This window comes from Grammomys surdaster, unplaced genomic scaffold (assembly GCF_004785775.1).
Source record: "Grammomys surdaster isolate TR1022 unplaced genomic scaffold, NIH_TR_1.0 126035, whole genome shotgun sequence".
NCBI classification, from domain to species: domain Eukaryota; kingdom Metazoa; phylum Chordata; class Mammalia; order Rodentia; family Muridae; genus Grammomys; species Grammomys surdaster.
Genome location: NW_021620848.1, coordinates 4027425 through 4048025, shown reverse-complemented (window position 1 = coordinate 4048025; position 20601 = coordinate 4027425). Strand labels below are relative to the sequence as shown.

The 20601-nt window shown below is 43.2% G+C and overlaps 1 protein-coding gene across 3 annotated transcripts in view; it reads right to left on the bottom strand.

The window, feature by feature from the left end:
- The window catches only part of Dennd1a (DENN domain containing 1A), a 473969-nt gene that overhangs the window by 162020 nt on the left and 291348 nt on the right, over positions 1 to 20601 (bottom strand). For all 3 annotated transcript variants that reach the window (XM_028754699.1, XM_028754700.1, XM_028754698.1), the window contains one exon: positions 19645 to 19690. In XM_028754699.1, coding sequence (XP_028610532.1) covers positions 19645 to 19690 — 46 coding nt within the window. The remainder of the gene's footprint in view (positions 1 to 19644; positions 19691 to 20601) is intronic.

Below are 20601 nucleotides of genomic sequence, written 5' to 3'. Positions count from 1 at the left end.
TCTGACCTTCCCAATAGCTCCAAACAGAAGAAGCAAGAGGCAATGGCCACTGGAGAGCAGTCCTGGAGATGAAAGTTTCTGTGAGTGGGTGTTGAGAGTGGATCAGAATTGGGCCTTGTTTCTGTTCCCAGAGCTGCCCTAGCAGCACAGACCAGCCCTTGTGGGCTCTCTGAGGCTGGGCTGGAACAGGCTTTTGATTTCCTTCCACTCCTGGCTGGAGGACTTGCCAGTTAAGCTGTGTGGAGTGTTTACTTTTTCAACAATGGCAGCAGGCTGAAGAAGAGGAAAAACCCTGGCCTCCTTTCTTGACTTAGCAGGCCAGGGTCCCCTTAGTAACCAAACTGTCCCCAGCACTGGGCTCCAGGCGGGAGCTGGGTCGGCAGTTTCCTCTCATGGGACAATGCTGCCCTGCCGGTGGCAAGGCCTCTTCTAAAGGGGCTGGCATGGGCTCAAGGGGCTTCCTGAAGCTCAGCGTTCCCCAGGGAAGAATCAAAGGCGGCTTGGCTAGAGGGTGCTCTCTCCTGAAAGGCTGTGGTTGGGAGTGCTGGTGGGGAATGATGGCTCCTGAGCATTAGCTCACTTCTCTTCAGCCTCATGCTGGAAAGAACCTATTATCTTCAAGGCAAAGGTGGGGGCTCAGAGACAAAGCAAACTGCCTGATGCCACACTGCTAGGGAGGACAGCAGACCTGGTTGTGGAAGAGTCTAACTCTAACTAACACCTATCTGAAACGACCAGATCCATGGACCCAGAACCCCAGGATTAATCCTGAGCACCTTTGCAGGTGGGCAGTCACAGCTAACTCTCTCTGGGCCTGCTTTCTATTGTGCAAAAATCAGACTTGCCTTTTGTAAAATAAAAATTACATATGCCTACTCTACAGAAAGCCGAAGCTTACCATTTGGAGCCATCACTCTAAATTATTTCCTTTTCTACTTCTTCTTCCCTACCTCTGCTCTAAATCCTTTGCACTGCCCCGCCCCTCAGTTTTCACATTGATTACAGCATAAGCAATGCTCCACTTCATTAAAAGCTAAGCGACAGTTACTAATTGCTCCAGAGTGTTTTGCTACATGGAAGCAAACTCAACCAAGGACACTTGGCTGAACATTACCTCCAGTGTTTAAGACATTAATATATATCACATGGTCATAAAGTCTGAAGGCTGGAAGCTCTCTGCTTCAGGACAGATTCCTAGAAGTGGATTTTAGTACCCATTTCTTAAGAAGTATCCCTGGTGAATTCAACTTGGAGATATATCTTTTCTTCCAATTATTTTAAAGCCATTTTATCCACAGCTTGTGTTTCCTACTCTAAGTGAAGAAAAATCAGCAAAGACATGAGCAGATGTCAAAATAGTCCTCCAAAAATCCTTCCCAATTAAACACTTACGAGTACCGCAGCACACCGAGACAGCTCTCCGGTAGCTTGTCCCACCAACACATTCCCTCTCTTTTTAGTTACAGCATATGCCAAGGCTCCTGCCAGCTGCAAACCCTTCCCCCACCAGACTCCATAGGCTTCTTCTCAGAATGAGAAGAAGGGGGAAAAATCAACAAAAAAAACCCCAAACAACATTGATATACATTGTCAAAATGACATTTTTTTTTAAAATCCAGAAACATAAAAACAGCAGCACCTCATCAATATTATTTATTAAAACATTATCTTTCCTGTGTGCTTTTGTCACAGTCTTAGCTTGACCCCTTTCTTTGGGCCAGGCAAGGGGCAACTTACAACATATAAAAAGCTCAGGAGTAGCAAAGAGAACACCAATTTTATAAAAGTCCCATTTAGCTGATTCAAACCATGTGGGTATCCTTAAGCACTGCATTAGACAGGGCATCACAAATCCACCAGGTTCCCAGTTGGTAAAAGAGAATGGGACAATACTAGCTGTATTCTCATTGTGCTGTTTAGTTTTATGTCAACTCAACACAAGCTAGAGTCGCTGGATAGGAGGGAACCTTAAGTAATGCCTTCATGCTGGGTGGTGGTGGTAGCAGTGACCGCCTTTAATCCCAGCACCCAGGAAGCAGAGGCAGGTGGATCTCTGTGAGTTTGAGGCCAGCCTGGACTACAAAGCTAATTCCAGGTCAGCCAAGGGCATACAAAAAACCATGTCTCAAAAAAAAAAAAAAAAACCCAAAAAACTAGAAACCAAATCAAACCAAACCAAATCAATGAAATGCTTCATAAGATCAGGCTGCAGGCAGGCCTGTAGGGCATTTTTGTATTTACTGATGGATGGGGGAGGGCCCAGTGCATTGTGGGTAGTACCACTGCTGAGTTGGTCATCCTGAGTGCCATAAGAAAGCAGGCTGAGCAAGCCATGAAAACAAGCCAGTAAGCAGCACTCCTCCACAGCCTCAGCATCAGCTCCTGCCTCCAGGTTCCTGCCTTGCTTGAGTGCCTGTTCTGACTTCCTCTAATAGTGGACTATGATCTAGAAGTGTAAGCTAAATAAACCCTTCCTTTTTCAACTTATTTTTTAGTCACGGTGTTTTGTTGCAGCAACAGAAACCCTGATTGTGGTATTCAGAGATGCTGATGTGTGCTAAGAGTTTCTGCATGATTTCTATAACTTGGTGACTCTGGGCTCAGGCACTCTGAGAGCCTGTTGCATAATGCAGTTATTAGGACCTAGCTTCCCACAATCAGAACAACACACCGACCTAGGATTACCTATACAATACTTACTCACTGGTCCTCTGCCCTGTTTCTGGGTTTCCTACTTTAGTTTCTACCCCAATATTTAGCCCACAGCAGAAACTTCTTAAATGAATGAATGAATAAATGAATGAAGGTGGGGGATGGAAGAGAGATGGATCAGAACCCATAGGTGAGCAGCACAGATCCCACATCTAGTCTGCCGAGTTCTGTCTAATCACACCAGCTATACCAACCTGGGCAAGTCAATCTTTCCATGCCTGTTTTTCTTTCTTCTGGGTTCGCATAAAGACACTATCCTATCAGGCTGCTATGAGTATTAAATGGGCTAACATTTAAAAATTATTTAGTGCATGGCGCACAGGAAATGCAAGGTAAGTGTTTGTTAAGTTAAAAACTAATGTTCTTTTGGGATTAATAGGAATGTGCCAAATCTTTATTATGGTGGTAGCTTTCAAACTGTTAAAATTCATTGAACCACTGTTTTAAATGGATGGTTTGTTGACATAAACTATACCTCAGTATAGTTGATAAACTCATCAGAATGATATCCAGAACAGATAATAAACTCATAGTAGACCTGGAAAGGCAAGGGTGGGTGCATGATTGTGAATGGGTACTCAGGACAAAGAGGCTACCCTGAAGACTTTGACTCCGGAGCCTTTTATGCCAATGTGAGAGCTTTAAAAAATGTTTGCATCTTGTGCCCTCTTAGAATATGTCTAAATACCTAATGTCTGGGAAGGGGATTGAGCAGTTGATGAAATGGACTCACAGCAATACCATATAAACATAAGAGGGAATGATGGCTCTTCACAGAATGGAGAGATATAAATGCTGGGATGTAGTAGTGCTGGCATGGGAAGCCAAAATGACTGCAAGCTGAGGAGCAGGGCCCAGCTCTAATCAAGTCCAGTCTCCTCTGATGGACTGCAATGGATGGCAGTGTTCCTGCACCAGGGCGGAGGTGTTGGAGGTCACCGTGGTGAATCATTGCTGTTATTTTTATACCAGGATCATCTCTGTGGCAGGACCCTAGCTCCTTTGTCTGCAGTGTCTAACACAGAGTCCAACACACACACACACACACACACACACACACACACACACACACACACACTCCTTAGCTGGGGAAAGAGCAGACCAGCTGTGACTGTCTCCATTCTACTGGGAGTTCAGACTTGCAGCAGATGTCAATGTGAACCTACTGTAAGCAAACTGGAGTCTGCTCCAGGAAGTGCAATGGGAATAACAATGATGATGGCAATGATAACAACCATGTAAAATTACCATGATTAATTAGCACAGGATGAATTCACAGTGGACAGGGACAACAGGCATTAACTCAGGAACGAAGATGGCAGGTCTTGGAATCAGACCACTTCATCCAAGCCTTGCCTCAGGACTGTGACTTCCAGCAAGTTTTCCTGACCTGCAGTTTTCTCATCTACGAAGTGGGGACGAAGCTGTCCAGCTGTGCTGTGGCTAGTGTAGCATGTGTGTTTGGAGCTCAGCACCAAGTCTGACTGTACTAAGGGTCAGCACATGAGCTACTTTAGAGTTTCTCTCCTTGTGACTTGACAGGTATGTCAATTAAGGGGTTACAGTTCTGAGGAAACAAGAGTTAAGTGCATTTTCTGAGGAAGTCTACTAGTAAGACTCTACTGTCATGATTTTATGCTATTAAAACTAAGACTCCCAGCAGCCTGTTGTTTTCCTGACTTTGGGTCATGCTCTGAGGCTACATTGCGTCTGAGCTCCAATTCAGCCTCCATGCTATAGACAAGCCTCTTAGTCCTTGTATCTGTTGAACTGGGTGCTCAATGAAGTGATATCCACATCTACGATAGTGGTTACCAGGAGGCTGGAGGAGGCTGGGAAGAGCTGCTGGCATTGTAATGCTATCTCTCCATCTGGGTGATGGAGATCGGCTCACCATATACTTAGGACAGGTCACTTTTCCCTTTAAATCTCACACATTAGCAAAAATTAGTAACATAGTCCCACCAGATTATTTTGAGAATTAAGTGAGTAAATATGTATTATATTTAGGATTGTACCTGGTATGTAATTAGTACTAGGTATTAACCTGCCCTTGCTATACAAATAAAACAATTCTATTAATAATTTCATAGATAGTATACAATACTGTCAGAAAACATGTAGGCAAAGACAGATACCTATAGGCTACAACTGCTTCTTTAGGCTGTCCTGCCTTCCTTCAGAGAGGTGTTAAGCAGATTGACTGGGGTTCCAATGAGACACTTTGACGTTCCCAAGATAGCCTGGTGTGAGGCAGCAGTAGGATGGAGGAACAGCAGCAAAGAGAGGCTGTTCTGGCTCTTAGAGGCCCAGGACAAGGGGCAACTGTTTTTTAAAAACAATTGAGTCCCATGTAATCTGTAGTATGGGTACATAGATACTTGCTACATATGACCATAAGTGCATTTTAAAAAAGAACAAATATGTATTTTGTGTCTGTGTAGTTGGTCATGAGCAGGAGTCGTTTTGGACATCTACTCTGCACAGGCCCCCTGTGGCAGTACCAAAGAGCCCACCATGGGATAACTGGGGGTGGGGCAGGACGCAGGATGGAACTTGGTTTTTCTTTTTTACCTTGTTTACTATTATTGTTGTTGTTGTATGCATGCCATGGATCAGCATATGGAGGCCAACCTTGGGTCAGCTCTTTCCTTCCGCCATGTGGACTGCAGAGATTGAACTCAACCTCAGGCTTACATAGCAAGTGCTTTGACCCACCACGTTCTCTCTCCTGACATACTATGCTTTGTTTGTTTGTTTGTTTGTTTGTTTGTTTGTTTTTCAAGACAGGGTTTCTCTACATACGCTTGGCTATCCAGGAATTTACTACGTAGACAAGGCTAGCTTCAAACTCAGAGATCCAGCTGCCTCTGTCTCTGGAGTGTTGGCATTAAAGGCATGTGCTATCCCACTTAGAAACACACTGTTTGATAGAACTCATATCCTTATAACCATGGCCATTATAGTTCATTCAGTTCACCCCCTGGGAAAGGCTATCTGACTCGTCTCCTGATTCAGCTGAGATGCCCTCTGAAGTAAATCTTTTCAATAGTGGGTTGCATTTTTTTGTTTGTTTCTTTGTTTTTAATTTTGAAGGTACAGGATATCGTTAAAATTAAACCAAAATGACATCTCAATAGTTTGTTATAAAAAATTTATACTAAATGACTACTCCTGGGTTTTATGTAGTCATTTCTCCTGTTAACTGTATGCCCAGGGTCATAGAACTTGAAGGTCACAGCAAATCTTGAGGGACTAGCAAGTGACAGATGTTGCTATGCATTCTGTATCCATCACCTTTGACTGATGTCTGCAACAGCACAATGGATAGCACAATGATAGCCACTCATTGTGCCCTTGTGTGGCCCAACTCTTTGTGTATATCATGTTAATCTTGGATACCCTTATATGACAAAGAGGGGTACTGAGGGTCAGAAAGTAAAGACACATAGCTCAGAAGCATGGGGTTCAGCTTTGAACACAGTTGAACTGCAATACACCTTCATCACTCCCTACTTTCTCTGACACAACTATTTCTTCTGACAAATATAATAGACCTTAAGAGAGTTTTCTCTGGAATATCATACCCATTTGATAGATTAGAAAACCAAGGCTAAAAGAGGTGAAATAATATGCCTGTGTTGTTAGAACTGTTCTGTGTCAGAGAAAGAAAACGCACATGGTTGTAGTGTTCTTTGTACTACTCAGCACATATAAAATGTAGCCAAATGCATGCGCATACATATGAGCACATAACAAAGAACAGCTTGGGGATCCGGTGGCCTCCTAGGAGGAAAGCAAAGAAATAAGAGGAACTAGGCAAGTATAGATGGGAAGAGGAGAGGCAAATGGGAACCTAAGCTCTTTATTCTTCCTGAAGTCTTGGGTACAAAAAGAGGAAAAGTGACACTTTCCTTCCCTTTCTCTGCCCCAGAGGTCACCAAGCTGCCAAGCAGTTGATAAACGTGGTAGCTTTGCTTTGGAGCCTGGAGTCACTGATGGGCTCTTTCCTGCCCCACAAAATTAAAATCTAAGTCCACAGCTCAGAGAGCCTTAAGAACCCACTGGAATTTCCCAGCATGCTTTAAATAGAAACAGAAGCTTGGCAGGGGAGGGAAGTGGGGCAAACACTCTCAGGTCAGGGCCACCCTACCTCACAGGGGAGTAAGCACTGATGCTCATTAACACAGCTTGAGACCTCATCCCAGACCAGCAGAGAGCCTGCTCACCAGTGGAGCCTCTTCTGAGTGGCCACTCACATTGGTTAGTCATTCACAAGAGATGCTGGGCTGGCTATAAGGACCCAGGGACAATTATACCATGTTCTTTGAATTCTAGGGGCTGCTGGCCTCCTTGTGATGGATCCTAGGAAAACCCTGATATGAAGTAGATCTTGCCTCAGTAGAATATCCACAGGTACCTGGAGCCTGTCTGGGTAGTCAGAAAGCCCCAAGGTTGGTGTTTCAGCTTTTCACCTGCTACCTCTGGGTACAGCTCTGGTTCCCCTCTCTGTGGGCTGGGAAACAAGACTAGTGAGGGATCACTGCCAAATGCACAGGTTCTCTTCAGAGACAGACAGTTCAATATGGGTAGGCCTTCCCCTCTTTAAGCTGAGTTCTGCCATTTTTTCTTAGGCCACAATCTTCAAGTCCATCCCAAAGTAGCCTCTATACAGTGGAGTGGAGGGTGAGACCTTCGTACCCTTTACTCCACCACTGCTGGAAACTTTCATGTAAGAGTCAAAAAATTGACATTCTTTATTCTTTTTTTCTGTTGGGACTGGGCGAGAGAGTATTTAGTGAGACAGCCTGGCTCCTTCCAGCTTCCATATTACCCTCTGCTTTTCTAGGAACTCTTCCTGACTCCAGCTCCTATTACAAGGTATGGTCTCCAACTCCTTAGTCAAGTATAAGGGACAATAGGTTCAGAGATACGTCTCATGGTGTTCTTCATGTGCTTGATTACTAGCCCCTTAAAATTACAGTTTTAACCTACCCTTTCCCATACAGACCTGCACCTAGAAAATGGCTTAAGAGCTTTATAATGCACTCTAATTTAAAGAGGGTCCCCATATTCTTGTGGAGTAGGCATTGGGGTCTCATTTCATAAACAACAAACTAAAGTTCTAAAGTAAGTGACTGAGCTCGGGAGTTTCCAACACAGAGCCTGGGGCCCTTTACTAGGAAATGACACAGCTGGTGCTGAGCACATACTGAGGACAGAAGCTGGGTCATCCATATCTCTTGTGACCACTATAGATAGGTTGCTAAATAGCTAAGTGGACTTTAAATTAAGATTAGTAAAATATCTGCTTTTGCATGTTAAACTATTTCATACAGAGTAGTAACTTGGCTCAAATCCTTGTCTTTCACTGTGTGATTTTGGACAAGCAACATAACTTCTGTGTGCCTAAACTTTATCACTTGGAAAACAGAGCTATCAATACTAGAACAGACTTATTAGGAAAATTAAACAGTGAGTTTGTAATGTATCTATCTGGTACTTCATAATGGTACCCATCCAACTTGAAACAACGAGGCGTGGATTTAAGAGCTTCACTGGGAGTGTAAGAGGATATGGACTCCCTAATCCCAAAATGGTTTGGGGCCTCCCTACCATAAAACAAGGCCTCACTCCTTCTATACAACTGCCATTGGCCATCATTCATTCATCAATAAGCACAGCAAATCCCAACTCCCATCTCCACCTGCCTTTTATTTGAAATGTCAATTTTTAAAGAGTGGAGAGGTTGGAGACCCAATTTAACAAGCATGCTGAAACATTGTTTATTGCCCCCATAAACATGGCTTAGTGAGAATTACGGACTTAATCAGAGTGAACTGATCTCCCATGAAAAAGAGCCCTTGGAATTTCAGAAACACCACTCTCATCATGAAAATCTCTTAACTTGGCAAACTATAGGTGGCCTTAAATATGTGGGTAGTTAAGGGATGGCCAGTGCTGTGATTTCTCTTATATAGGAGCCTCTAAACCCTGAAGGTCCACAGTACTTTGAAGATGTAGGAAAAATAGCTGGAACTCATGTTCAGGAGACATGGCTCAAAAAATACAACAATGCTCTGCTAGGTGGGAAGGAGGACTTCACTTGATGTCAAGGGCTGACCATTCTTAAGGATGCAGCATTGTGACAAGGCTGCGTACTATGCAGCTGGGCTGACCGAGCCCATCTCATCTCCTGAGTGCTTAAGGAAGCATGTGGCAAGAGAGAAAGTTTGGGGATCTGCTTTTTGGAGGAAAGGTATTGTTAAAAAAAAAAAAAGGATGCTGCACGGCTTTTGTGGAAACCATTTCCCTTTAAAACAACCATTTGCAAAGGAAGAGGTTCTGGGACCCCAACTTCCCAGAACGAGGATTCATTAGTGCTGCTCTGATCACTCTAGGAAAGGTTTTCATAAGACATCCACCTTGTACAGAACGTATCAGTCTGGCTGCCAGAAGCAGGAAAGGCAGCAGATATAAAATTTTATTATTTCAATGCCCCAGTAGCAGCCAGGAGGACTTAATGAAATTGCTAAGATTTACAATCTGAAACAGCTATTCTACAGACAGATACGGTTAAGGGAGCTGTGCCCTCTGACCTTTCAACCCTTTGATCATCTCACGGCAGGTGGCCTGAGGCCCCTCCTGGGCATCTCCCTGTTGATCCTTGATGTGCAATAAGCCTGACCCTATACAGGTGACTCACGTGCTGATCACCAGCAGCTGTTGCTAATGGAACACTCGCGCTGAGGTCAGAGAAGAGGATTGGATAGGGAGGGTCCGGTTGTGTTGAAATCATGTCTCATGGTCACTGCTCAACAATGGATAATGACTATCATTCCAGAAACTGTCCTTAAAAGTGACACTCTGCCTTCTTACAACCCCTGTCTACCCCCAAAACACAACTCACCTTTTAAAACTAAACCATAGATCTAAAAACAGAAAGAAAAAAAAAGGGGGGGGGAACCCAACCCTTAAGTCCTAAATGTATCTCTTAGAACTTCCCACAAAACCATGTGCAGCAAATTTATACCAACGAAAATCAAAACAATTTTTGGAAACCTAAAATTGACTGTTTTCAGTTCCATGAAATTTCATTTAAAAAACCCCATATGCCAAAATGTCCAAATTCTCTTATTTTTAAAAATTGGGATTACTTCCAAAAATCATAGTTTCTCTCTCTCTGTCTCTCTCTCTCTCTCTCTCTCTCCCCCCCCCTTCTTCTTCTTCTTCTTCTTCTTCTTCTTCTTCTAAAGCTAGGGATGGATAGTAGAAGATCGTACTTATTAAGCTTCATAATTTCACTCATTCAGTCAGTACAAAATATTTGCAGGCACACACTGAAGGGGACCCTTCCCAGCACTGGCTGCTGGGCACCGGGGTTTGGCATGGGCTGGAGAAGTACCTATGAGCCTCAGTCTGGTCCTTTTAGTTTCTTTCAGGTACTAGTTTATGGAGCAAAGCATTTTATCAGGGAATACTCTGGGGATATTGGTGGTTTCCAACAAGACTTAATGGTACCACACTCAAGCCTCAAGCCAATGCCCAGTATTCATACAAACACAGGATGAGTCCCCAAGCTTTCCCTGCCAAGGCCTATGCTTAGTTAACATATAGCTTAAGGAAGATCCTTCCAGAGCCTAAAGCTTTCTGTTCAACTTTAGATTAATCTTGAGCTCAACTGAGAACCAAACAATAGGGAAAAAGAGGTTTACCACTCCAGGTATATTCATTGTTTTTATTTGTTTACTACAGACAACAGTTTATGGAGAGAGTGGTTAGCAAGAAGTAGGTGAGATGTAGTTATTCATCACAGCTGGGCCACCTGGTACAAACTATTAAAAATACTCAATAATAATATTTGCCATTGAGTGAGAGCTTGCTCATGTGCCTGAGACTTAATGGTCACTCTTTGGGTAGGTGCTTGCATTTAGCTAATGGGGATCTCAAGGTACACAATGGCACAAGTGACCTGCACTAGATATAGAGACAGTATTGGAGCTAGGATTCAAATTTGGCTCAACTACTGCTCCAAAAGCCACAGTCCGTCCACATTACTCTCAACAAAAGCAAAACACAAGCCAAACAACACATAGTAATTTGTGCAGAAAATGCCAGATTTCAGCTTGCTTACACATTGCCCTGGCCCATTTAAATGCCTTCCGAATCAATTATTTTAGGTCATTAAGAGGAAGTTTAATTTGGTTGACAAACACTCCTACTGTGGTGACCTCACATATCAACAGTAAATGCCTGATGGTCACAAATTCGTACCATGAGCTGCTGAGCATGGTGTTAAACAGAACCACATGTGCCCAGACCCCAAGTGGGATTTGCCTAGGCCAAGGGAGTCTCTCTTCAATCATCACTGCCATTGAAACACTCCCATCAGGTTACCCCAATCACCCCCAAGGATTTTATGAAAAGAAGTCCCCGGGCCCTCAGGGCTGGCCTCAGTTAAAAGTGACTCTAAGTGAGTTTTCCTAAGGGAAAGTTAATGACTGTAAAACAGAGGATAAAAAAGAGGGCAGAGATTGTCTTGGGGAGATGAGTTCCATAATTCTTTAAAGAAAGAACTCCATTCCATAGCTATGAAATACTGGTAGTCACTTCCATTGGTTTTGCACCTATCAGGTGATGGATATGGTGTACACACGTTTCTTCGCTTGCTTCTCATTAAAAATTTCTGTGAAGTGAGGAACCTACTCATACAAGGGTAAACTTTAAAGAGCCATCTTAACACAGCCAGAAGCCCTTTTAAGGCAGCGACCAGGAAGCTTCAGGAAGCTGAAGCATTGTGCACACTAGTAGATCTAAACTTCACCTATTATTTGTTTCCAAGAGGCATCTCCAAAGAGGCCAGGATTAAAAGCATTTTGCACTTTGGGGACAGACTGTGAAATGACTCATACCTTTCCCTTGTTAATATGATTCCTATTTTAAACAAGAACCTGGTTAGAAGGCTCTTGTCCTAGGAGAAAGTTGGACTCAGGTCTGCCGGGCTCTTTCCATTCTGTCCCAGGGCTCCTGCAGCCCACTTCTTACCTTCATCTGAGGAGAACTTGATTCAGTTAAGCATCTCTTGGTAAGGGGTTATTAACTCAGAGTTTCCTCTGAAGTCAGTTTTAACATTATTGAATGGGCCTTGCTTATAATGGCAGGCTAAGGGATGAAAGGAAAAAAAAAAACCTGGAAAACAAAAGCATCATCCACTGTGCTGCATGATTGCTCAGTTTCTCTACATTGTGACTGACACTCACAACCGAGAATTAAACTGAGAATGGCAGGACTTTAGGAGACCCTTACCTTTGTCAGAAGTACTTGCTCCCTTTGATTACACAAAGTACCACGGGGGCTTTAAGCTGTTTTCTATGAACTGATCTCAACATAGGTTAAGTGGTATATTAAAGGCAGATGCCACTGTGAAGAGGAGATAGCTTCCAGGGGGAAACCCACCCACTGAACCAGACCTCTTTTGATTCCCTGGGAGAACAAAACCTGTGTACTTGTGTTCTGAATTCCTTATTCGATGGTAGTGCTGATGGCATTTTAAGGAAATTTGGGCATTGCCAAACAATTTTCAATTACTTCTTTCTTTACAAAACAACCAATCTCTAGGGTTTCAATCATCTAACCTTTGCCTCTTACATACATACTATCCAACTATGAACAGCTGATTGAATACTTAGAACAAGCTCTTCACACTTATTAAACTAGATAATTCTCACAAATCTTTGAGATGCTATTGCATTTCTACAGATGAGACAAGGAGCCCTGGAGAGACAAGGAAGTGGGTCCCATCATTCTGGAAATAGTTCTTGTCCAAGGAGGTTGCTATGCTGACACAAAGAGTCCTGTGATTTCCTCTCCCAGGACATCCAGAGTGAGGTACTATGATGAAAAGGGTTGACTTAAGTGTGGGGCAGGGCCAGGCCTGACCCACACAGCCTTGTGGGACATGGCACAGAGGAGCAGCTGTGGGTTGACAGACCCTGGTTTTTTTTTTTTTTGCAGGAAATCATCTTATTTAAAGCCTTCAGTCCTCCTTTTGCAAGGTGTATTTTATAGAAGGGTTGAACCATGTTCCCAAGAAAAAGGAGAGACAGTCCCTCGTGTGTGATAACTCACCCCTCCCCCAGTGTGTAATAACTTAGATCCCAATGTATGATAACTCAAAGTCTTGAAACATTCTAGCTGCTGCCACCTCCCCTCCCCCTCTTTCATGATTAGGTTCTCTTTATGAACCTGTGACTGTATCCATCAAATAAGATTTTTTTATGCAAACTTTGCTTTCTTATTGCCCCAATAATCAACTCCCAATGGTATTTTTCTATGATTGTGAGTAAGGACACACACATACAAGCCACCATTTGTACTTGAACAAGATTGTGGCTCAGAGTTTTATAAACTACACTGTACCTCTGAATCCTGGGAAGCAGCAGAATGCTTCCATGGTTAACAAGAGACACTCAGCTTTACTCAGTACTGAATGATTTAAAAATAAGAAATAAATAAATAAATAAATAAATAAATGTATGTGAACAAAGGATTAAAGACTTGCTATCCCATGAAAAACATGAAAAAGAAAAACTAGCTAAAATACTGCCAACTTAAACAACAGACACCCAGTTTCCTTGTAATGCAAAATAACCCAAAATGTCTATAAGAGAATACTATTATTTTGTGTCAAAGCCCAAGAGTGTACCAAGACCTTCACTGCAGACACAGACAATGTGGCCTCTGCATTCCAGAGATCAAGACAAGTTTGGACCTGACAGTTTAGATCCTTTCCTCAGGAAGACACCTTGGTGAATTTGTAGAACCAGGCTCCTTAGCAGCCATTGGCCAAGCCTTCCAAGAGAAATACCAGCAGAATGAGGTAAGATTAGTAGAAGCCCAGCTGTTTGCCCTGAGTAGCCACCATATGCCTCTTGTAATGGCTAGTAAGGAAAGCTGGCTAGGTGTATACAGCTTGGTCCTAGATCTCATGTTCCCAGTTCCCATGGCCTAGAACTATCACTGAGGACATCATTTATATTTGTAATTTCAAACTGGAGCATGTTTATTTAATGCATAAAAACACTTGAACACACAGAGGAAGTGAAGTACAGTGGCCCATTACCTTTGATTCCAGAATGTGAGAGGCTGAGGCAGGAGGATTGCTTCAAAGCAACAAGTAAAATAAAATCTAAATAACAGCCAGAGAGGAGAGGACAACATTGAGTAACAGTGGTGTTTAAATCCTTCAAGCAAACTATCACTACAAACACCTCAGCTGTGCCTGGTAGCAAAGGAAACCATTCAGAAGCATGGGTTTGGGATGCTAACACATCTGAATTTTATACACAGGGTTTTGGTGTATAATTTCCCTAAGAATTACCTTGATCTTTACAAATATCAATTTACTTTATTAACAGTGTGAAGCAGTTTCCAAGCATTTTATATGGCAGGACTGGTTCTAATGACCTACACGGAGAAGGCCTGACCATGTCCCTCCCCTATTTACACCCTTCAATGGCTCTCTGTTGCCCTATAAAGTTCAGACTCTTTAATGCAGCTTACAGGCTGGCTGGCCTCCCCCTTCATGCTCCTGCTACCATGGAACTCCTCATGGTCCTGCAAAGCCCTGGTCCCACTCCAGGCTCTGCTAATGTGGTTGGCTCCCTGTGCTCCTGGCTTTCCTGGGACTGGTCTACTTACTGTTTGGGCTTCAGTTTCCATATTTCTTATCTGAGAAGTGTGGCCTTAAGCCCTCTAGGCTAGGGCCAGTGGCTACCACAGCTGCTATCTGCCTAAATTCACTGTTAACTTCAACCTGTCTGCATCTGCTCCAGAAAAACAAACCTCCAAGAAGGTAGAGACTAGGCACAGCCACTATTATATACAGACCTGGGATATAAAAGTTTCTTAGTACCTTACCATGGAAAGGGCAGTGCACGGGCCAGACCATAGTATATGCTGAACATCTACAGGACTTTGCTATCCTAGATGAAGAAAGTAAGATCCAGAGAGATGAAATATCACAATTGTCACCTTCACCCTCTGGGAGCCCAAGAAATCAAGCACTGACAGAGAGCCATAATATAGTGCCAGAACTTTTCAAGAAAAAAAGCAAAACAAAATAAAAACAACCACAAGTCAAATGCAAGGATGTGGTCAGGCAGGGGTCTGAAAGGACACTGATTGCATCTTATGAAGTGTTATTCCCGACCTTGGGACAATGCAAACTGGGGGACACTGGGCAGTTGCACATCAATTTTATCTGGGTAACCTAAGAGTTCACATATTATGATTTCGAAGCCACCAACTTAGCAATATAAATGACTTTAAGGCCACTGAACAAAACAAGGCAGCCATGGCTGCTGACTCCATGGAGTTCTTTATGCTGAGTGCCATACTGCCTCACCAGATCTTTCCAATGATTCCATACAGGGAACTCCGCCCCTATCCTCAGTGTGTAGGTGAGAAAACAAGAGGCTCATCACTTTGATATCCTTGTCCAACATCACCTGAGCAGGAAGTAGGTCCAGACTCCAGGACCTAAATCCCAAACACCCCACCTCTGCATCCAGCAGGGTCTCAATCACAAGCTAATCTTAGCCTTTCTCAGAAACACGACTCTGTTATCACCTTTCCCTCCACCTTTCTGACCATTCTACTGTAAAACACCTTTTAGCTGCACCCCTCCTCATCTCACTCTGAGGTGTGCACAGAGCACTGTTTTGAAGCATGTGAGGAAGCTCTTCATTTACAAATAGGAGAAGCACCATCTACGAGACATGACCTGGCACCTGCTACCAGATATGGCGCAGAAGGGGGACTGAATAAATGTGTCTTGATCTAAATTGAGATCAGTTGAATGAAAGGAAATAGTCAGTGTGTAATCTGGCCATGGTTTGGGATTTCCTAGCTGCCAACTAACATGATCACTCTCTCCAAGAAGCAGTTAGGCCTATGCCAATACCCTCGGCTATTCTGCTCATTTGCCACTAGCCTCCAATTGCTTAAATGAGAGAAAGAATATCAAGAGGCAGAAGGAGGGAGAGGGAAGAAGAACAGCTATAAACTTGTCACTTTGGAAGAAAAGTGGACTCTTTATAGTGACAAGGTTACCATTTAGCAATGGCATCTTGCTCAAACTTGAAGACTAGAAGTAGGTCTTTCCTCAAAATAACCTTCCTTCCAATGAGAATACTAGGTTATAATTTATGTTTCTTTTTGTGCACAAATTTGAGTGTCATAAAAATGGTTAAAAAGTCTTCCTATGGTAGCTTTTTCTAAACTTTTATGAACATCTGCCACATTCATTTGAAGTTTAAAAAATCCTGGCACATATGCAAAGGCATAATAAGGTGCCTATAGCTTTCAAGAAAAAATAACAAGCCAGTCAAAAATAAGCCTCTTGCTGAATTGCCAGTAAGAAAACTCGTGTAGTGAGGAGCTAGGCCTCCCCAGCCCCTTCCTTACAGAGCTGCTCGACCGCCAGGCCACACTCCTCCCTTGGCATTGGAGACATTCAGGAAAATCTCAGGACATGCTGCAGCACTGAAGGCCATGTCAGAGCTATGTAAGTCCAGCAAGCATGCACAATAGGAGCCTGAGCCTAAGCTGAAGTCTAGAAGACCCAATAGAAAGAAGTGTCATGGGGGTAGGGGCAACACTTACAGGAAACAGTTCAAGGAAACTTGTTGGGGTTTATAAAACTACCCGGAGGCTGGAACAATTTCCATTTTTCTTTTTCTTTTGGTACTGACCACATAAGAGTTCGGCACAGCAGGGCCACTGCTTCCTGAACCTAAAACCCTTTAAAGACTGGTCAAAATAGTCTGGTACCTGTTCACATAAGTGCTTTAAATTTTAGCATACTCTGCATTGTATGCTTTACTATACACAAAAAGGCTTGTTCTGTATTACTTAAAGTCCCATAAAATTAAAAATATTTTAAAGCCCTCTTCTGAGTGTGTGCATGCATGTGCACATAGGCATGAGGGCCTATGCCTATGTGTGCAAGCCTGAGGAAGATATCAGGTACCTGCTCTATCATTCTCCACCTTCTTCCCCTGAAATAGGCTCTCTCACATAACACAAAGATACGTTGGAAACCAGCAAGTCCCCATGATCTTTGGGTCTCTGTGCCCAATAGCGCCAGGTTTATAGGTGCCAGTGGCCTGGCTTTCTATGAGCAATGATGGCATTGGTGACCTGCAAACACTGATGCCTGTTGGAAGGCTTTAAAGTATGTTCAGTTACGGATCCTCAAGAACTAACTGCATCCTTCTCAGAAAGCTATGGCTTCAGACAATACCACCTGCTTGGCACCCTGCTAAAGAAGCTAAGGCTACAATAGAAGATGATGCTGTCTTTGCTCCCATGAGATTCATATTCCACAGGACATACAGTGGGACTTGGAAACAAACAGCTATTGTTTAGAGTAAGAGTAGAGAAGAGTAAGAGATCCCACAAGTAAAAGATGAATACTTTCTGGAATTGCCAAAAAAAAGGGCAGGGCTTCTATGGGGATGCACAGGATCTATTTAGTACAAGCACTGGCTCATATGCATTCTTACAATAATGGGGCAGAAGGCTTGACAGCAGTGGAGAAGCCATGGGAAGCTTGGGGGCAATACAGAATGAGAATGGAAGGTGTGCTGTAGTGACCTGACCACACCTGGCAATCCACATGACAACTGCCACCATAGGGGGACTAAAAACTAAACCTTATCCTCGTTTTTTGTAACTCCAGGACTTAGCACAATTCTTGGAACACACAAGGCCTACATTTTGCTATCAAATCAGTGAATAGGGCTTTGTAAGAATCCAAGAAAGCTAAGGAAAAGAGCCAAGGAAGACAGTGGGAAAGGAACAAGATTGAAGATGCTTTATATAGAGACTTGTGAGTATTTATCGAGAATGCTTGTGCCTCAACTTTGGGGCATCTGCAGGCAATACCTTTCAAGGAACTGGGAACATCAGAAGGTAGTTGAGTGCTTGGAATGTGTGTCTGCAAATAATAAACCGTTGGAGAAAGACTGAGACAGCTCAAGTTAAGGGAGGTGAAGTTCAATGGGTTCTTGAAATCAGTGGGGACCTGAAATCCAGGGAGAGAGAGAGGGAGGGAAGGAGGGAGGGAGGGAGGGAGGGAGGGAGGAAGGAGGAGGAGGAGGAGGAGGAGGAGGAGGAGGAGGAGCAGGAGCAGGAGCAGGAGCAGGAGCAGGAGCAGGAGCAGGAGCAGGAGCAGGAGCAGTGTTAACATCACTGAGCAGTGTCACTGACTTGACTCAGTGCTGAAGAAAGAACCTTGAACAAGATGGCTGGAGGGCACATAGAGAAGAAAAGCAAGCCAAGACCAGATACTTTGGAGAATGCTGAAGGTACTGGGACACAGAAAAGGTCTGGAAAAGCCTATGACAGAGCAGACTTGAAGGCAGGAGGGAACTGTGGACTCTGATAGACCCAGTAGTCTTTAGTGCTTTAAACTCTAAAGCAGTTGGCATGAAAGGTCCATTAGAAAGGATTTACTTTTAATTTTTTGTATGGGAGCTTTGAATAGACTCCCCACACTTAACAAAGGTAAAACATACAAGCAGTCTCTTCAGTCTGATCTAAATACATCATCCAAGATAGTCCATAAACTGTGTACTGTATGTGCTTAGGGCTGGGTGATGACAGGGAGGGACTGTTAACAGAATGTAGGAGCCACATGGCCGTCCTGTCAAATTAGAAATTTGAGCAGATTTCTGTGGTCTATTTTGATCAAGATTCTCAATGTCAAACAAACAGGTTTTTCGATAACCAACTTGTTTCATTTTTGTAAGCACAATAGCAGAGCGTGCAACAGTTAGCGGCGAAGCAGGTGGTCCTTGTTGTCAACGTGAAATGAAAGGAACAGAAGAAAAGTAGCATTTCCTTTAAGACATGCTAAGCACCATGGCAAGCAAGGCTGGGGACTTCCTCCCAGAGCCCACATGTGTCACACAGGCAAGCTAACTAGCCCCACCATACTCTGGGCAGTGCTAATGTCTGTCCTTTCCCCAAGAAAGGGAAAAAAAACCAACTCTGGAGGTCTAGTATACAAACCAAGGGCATGAACAAAAGCATAGAAAGTCCACTGAAAGTACTGTGCATGATTGGTACAGCCATGCGGAAAGCAATCTGGCAGCAGACTCAGCTTTGACCAAGCAGTTCTGCTTTAGGGATTCTGCACTAGGGATATAATGCAGAAAAAATATGAAGATAAAGCCTTATGCATAAAGATGTTTGTTGAAGTGCTATTTATAATAGTGAAAAGATCATCTGGCAAACTAAGTGTTCAATGGCAGAAAAGTGGTTAAGTTGTAGGAATGAAAAACTGTTGTTACTGAGGGTGGATAAAAAAAGGCAGGGATTCTCACATTATAACGCTGATAGGTAAAGACAATATTAGATGAGACAAATATCTACAGGATAAAGACCAAGGGAAGACTAGTAAAATGCTAACAGTAGTTCATTCTGAAATAATGGCAATGTGGCTAATTTTAATTTTCTTCTTCATAACTTCTATAAACCATTTGTATCACATTTCCTACCATGAAAATGTAACACTGTTACAATGACTTAGAATAAATGTCATCATAAAAAACAAACAAATCCTTTCCAAACAAACCTTATCCAAGCCCAAATGGTATCTCCTTTCCTACCTCCCTACCCTCTCTTATTCACCCAGGGAAAAATCCACCATCTTCAACCAAAGCAGAGAAGCCTAGAATGCAGGAGACAGAAGGGTTTAGGTTGATGGATGGGGTTTGTGCATCGGACAGGAGGCTGCGCATGAACAATTGCTTCAGCTGCTCCTGCGTGCAGAGCTACATATCCTGAGATCCCACTTTTTTTTTGCTACACAAAGCAAAACCAAAGCCCACATCAGGGATCAGGGAGGAAAAAAAGCCCACTTACCTCCATTAAACTTAAATGGATTCCTATGAGGTAGGGCATGGGAGCACTGTGAAGAGAAACAGAGACACACAGCTGCTTTAATGTCTGTTGCTTCCGACAGAAAATTACAGATGGTTCACTATTTAGAGAAAAGCTGTTTTAATAAACGTATGCACAGTTACATTTCCTTTCACAACAAAAATCTTAATGTGACATTTTGTTTCCAAGCCTAGAAACGTCAAAGAATTTAAAAATGCAGGCAGCAGTGGGAATGGTATGGGTAGCAGGAAGAGCATCAACCTTTATGTCAGATATCAACCCCAAACAGCAGCTAGGCAGCTTTATGGCCTCAGTCAGCTTATCTTTAAAATGGGATTCTTGGCTCAACCCCAACTACTGTTACTAGACAGAGATAAACATACACAGTACAAAGGTCCTGACACTAATGGGAACTATGGTCTCAACAATTATAATGGGAAAAAGTGAAGGTTGCATAGAGAGCACAATGAAGACATACAGCTTAATGTTTGGAAATTGTCCAGCAAGCTTTGGTATGCCATGGCACACATGTAGCTGAGTGACTGAACACAGAGACTTCCACTGTCTGCTTCCTTTGAGAGCAGAAGCAAGTACAGAGGATCTAAAATCTGGGCATTCTGTAGCACTTTCTCTCTCTCTCCTCCCCCCCCCCCCCCCCCCGTACATATTTATCTTTTAGGTTTCTTTTCCTTTCATTTTACACTTTTATTCTCTTATATATTACATCCTGACTGAAGCTTCCCTTCCCTCCACTCCTCCCTTCTCCCCTAGATCAATTTTTGTTACTCAGACAGACACACACACACACAACACAGAGAGAGAGAGAGAGAGAGAGAGAGAGAGAGAGAGAGAGAGAGAGAGAGAGAGAGAGAATAGACAGACACACACACATACACACACACACACACACACACACACACACACACACACACACACACA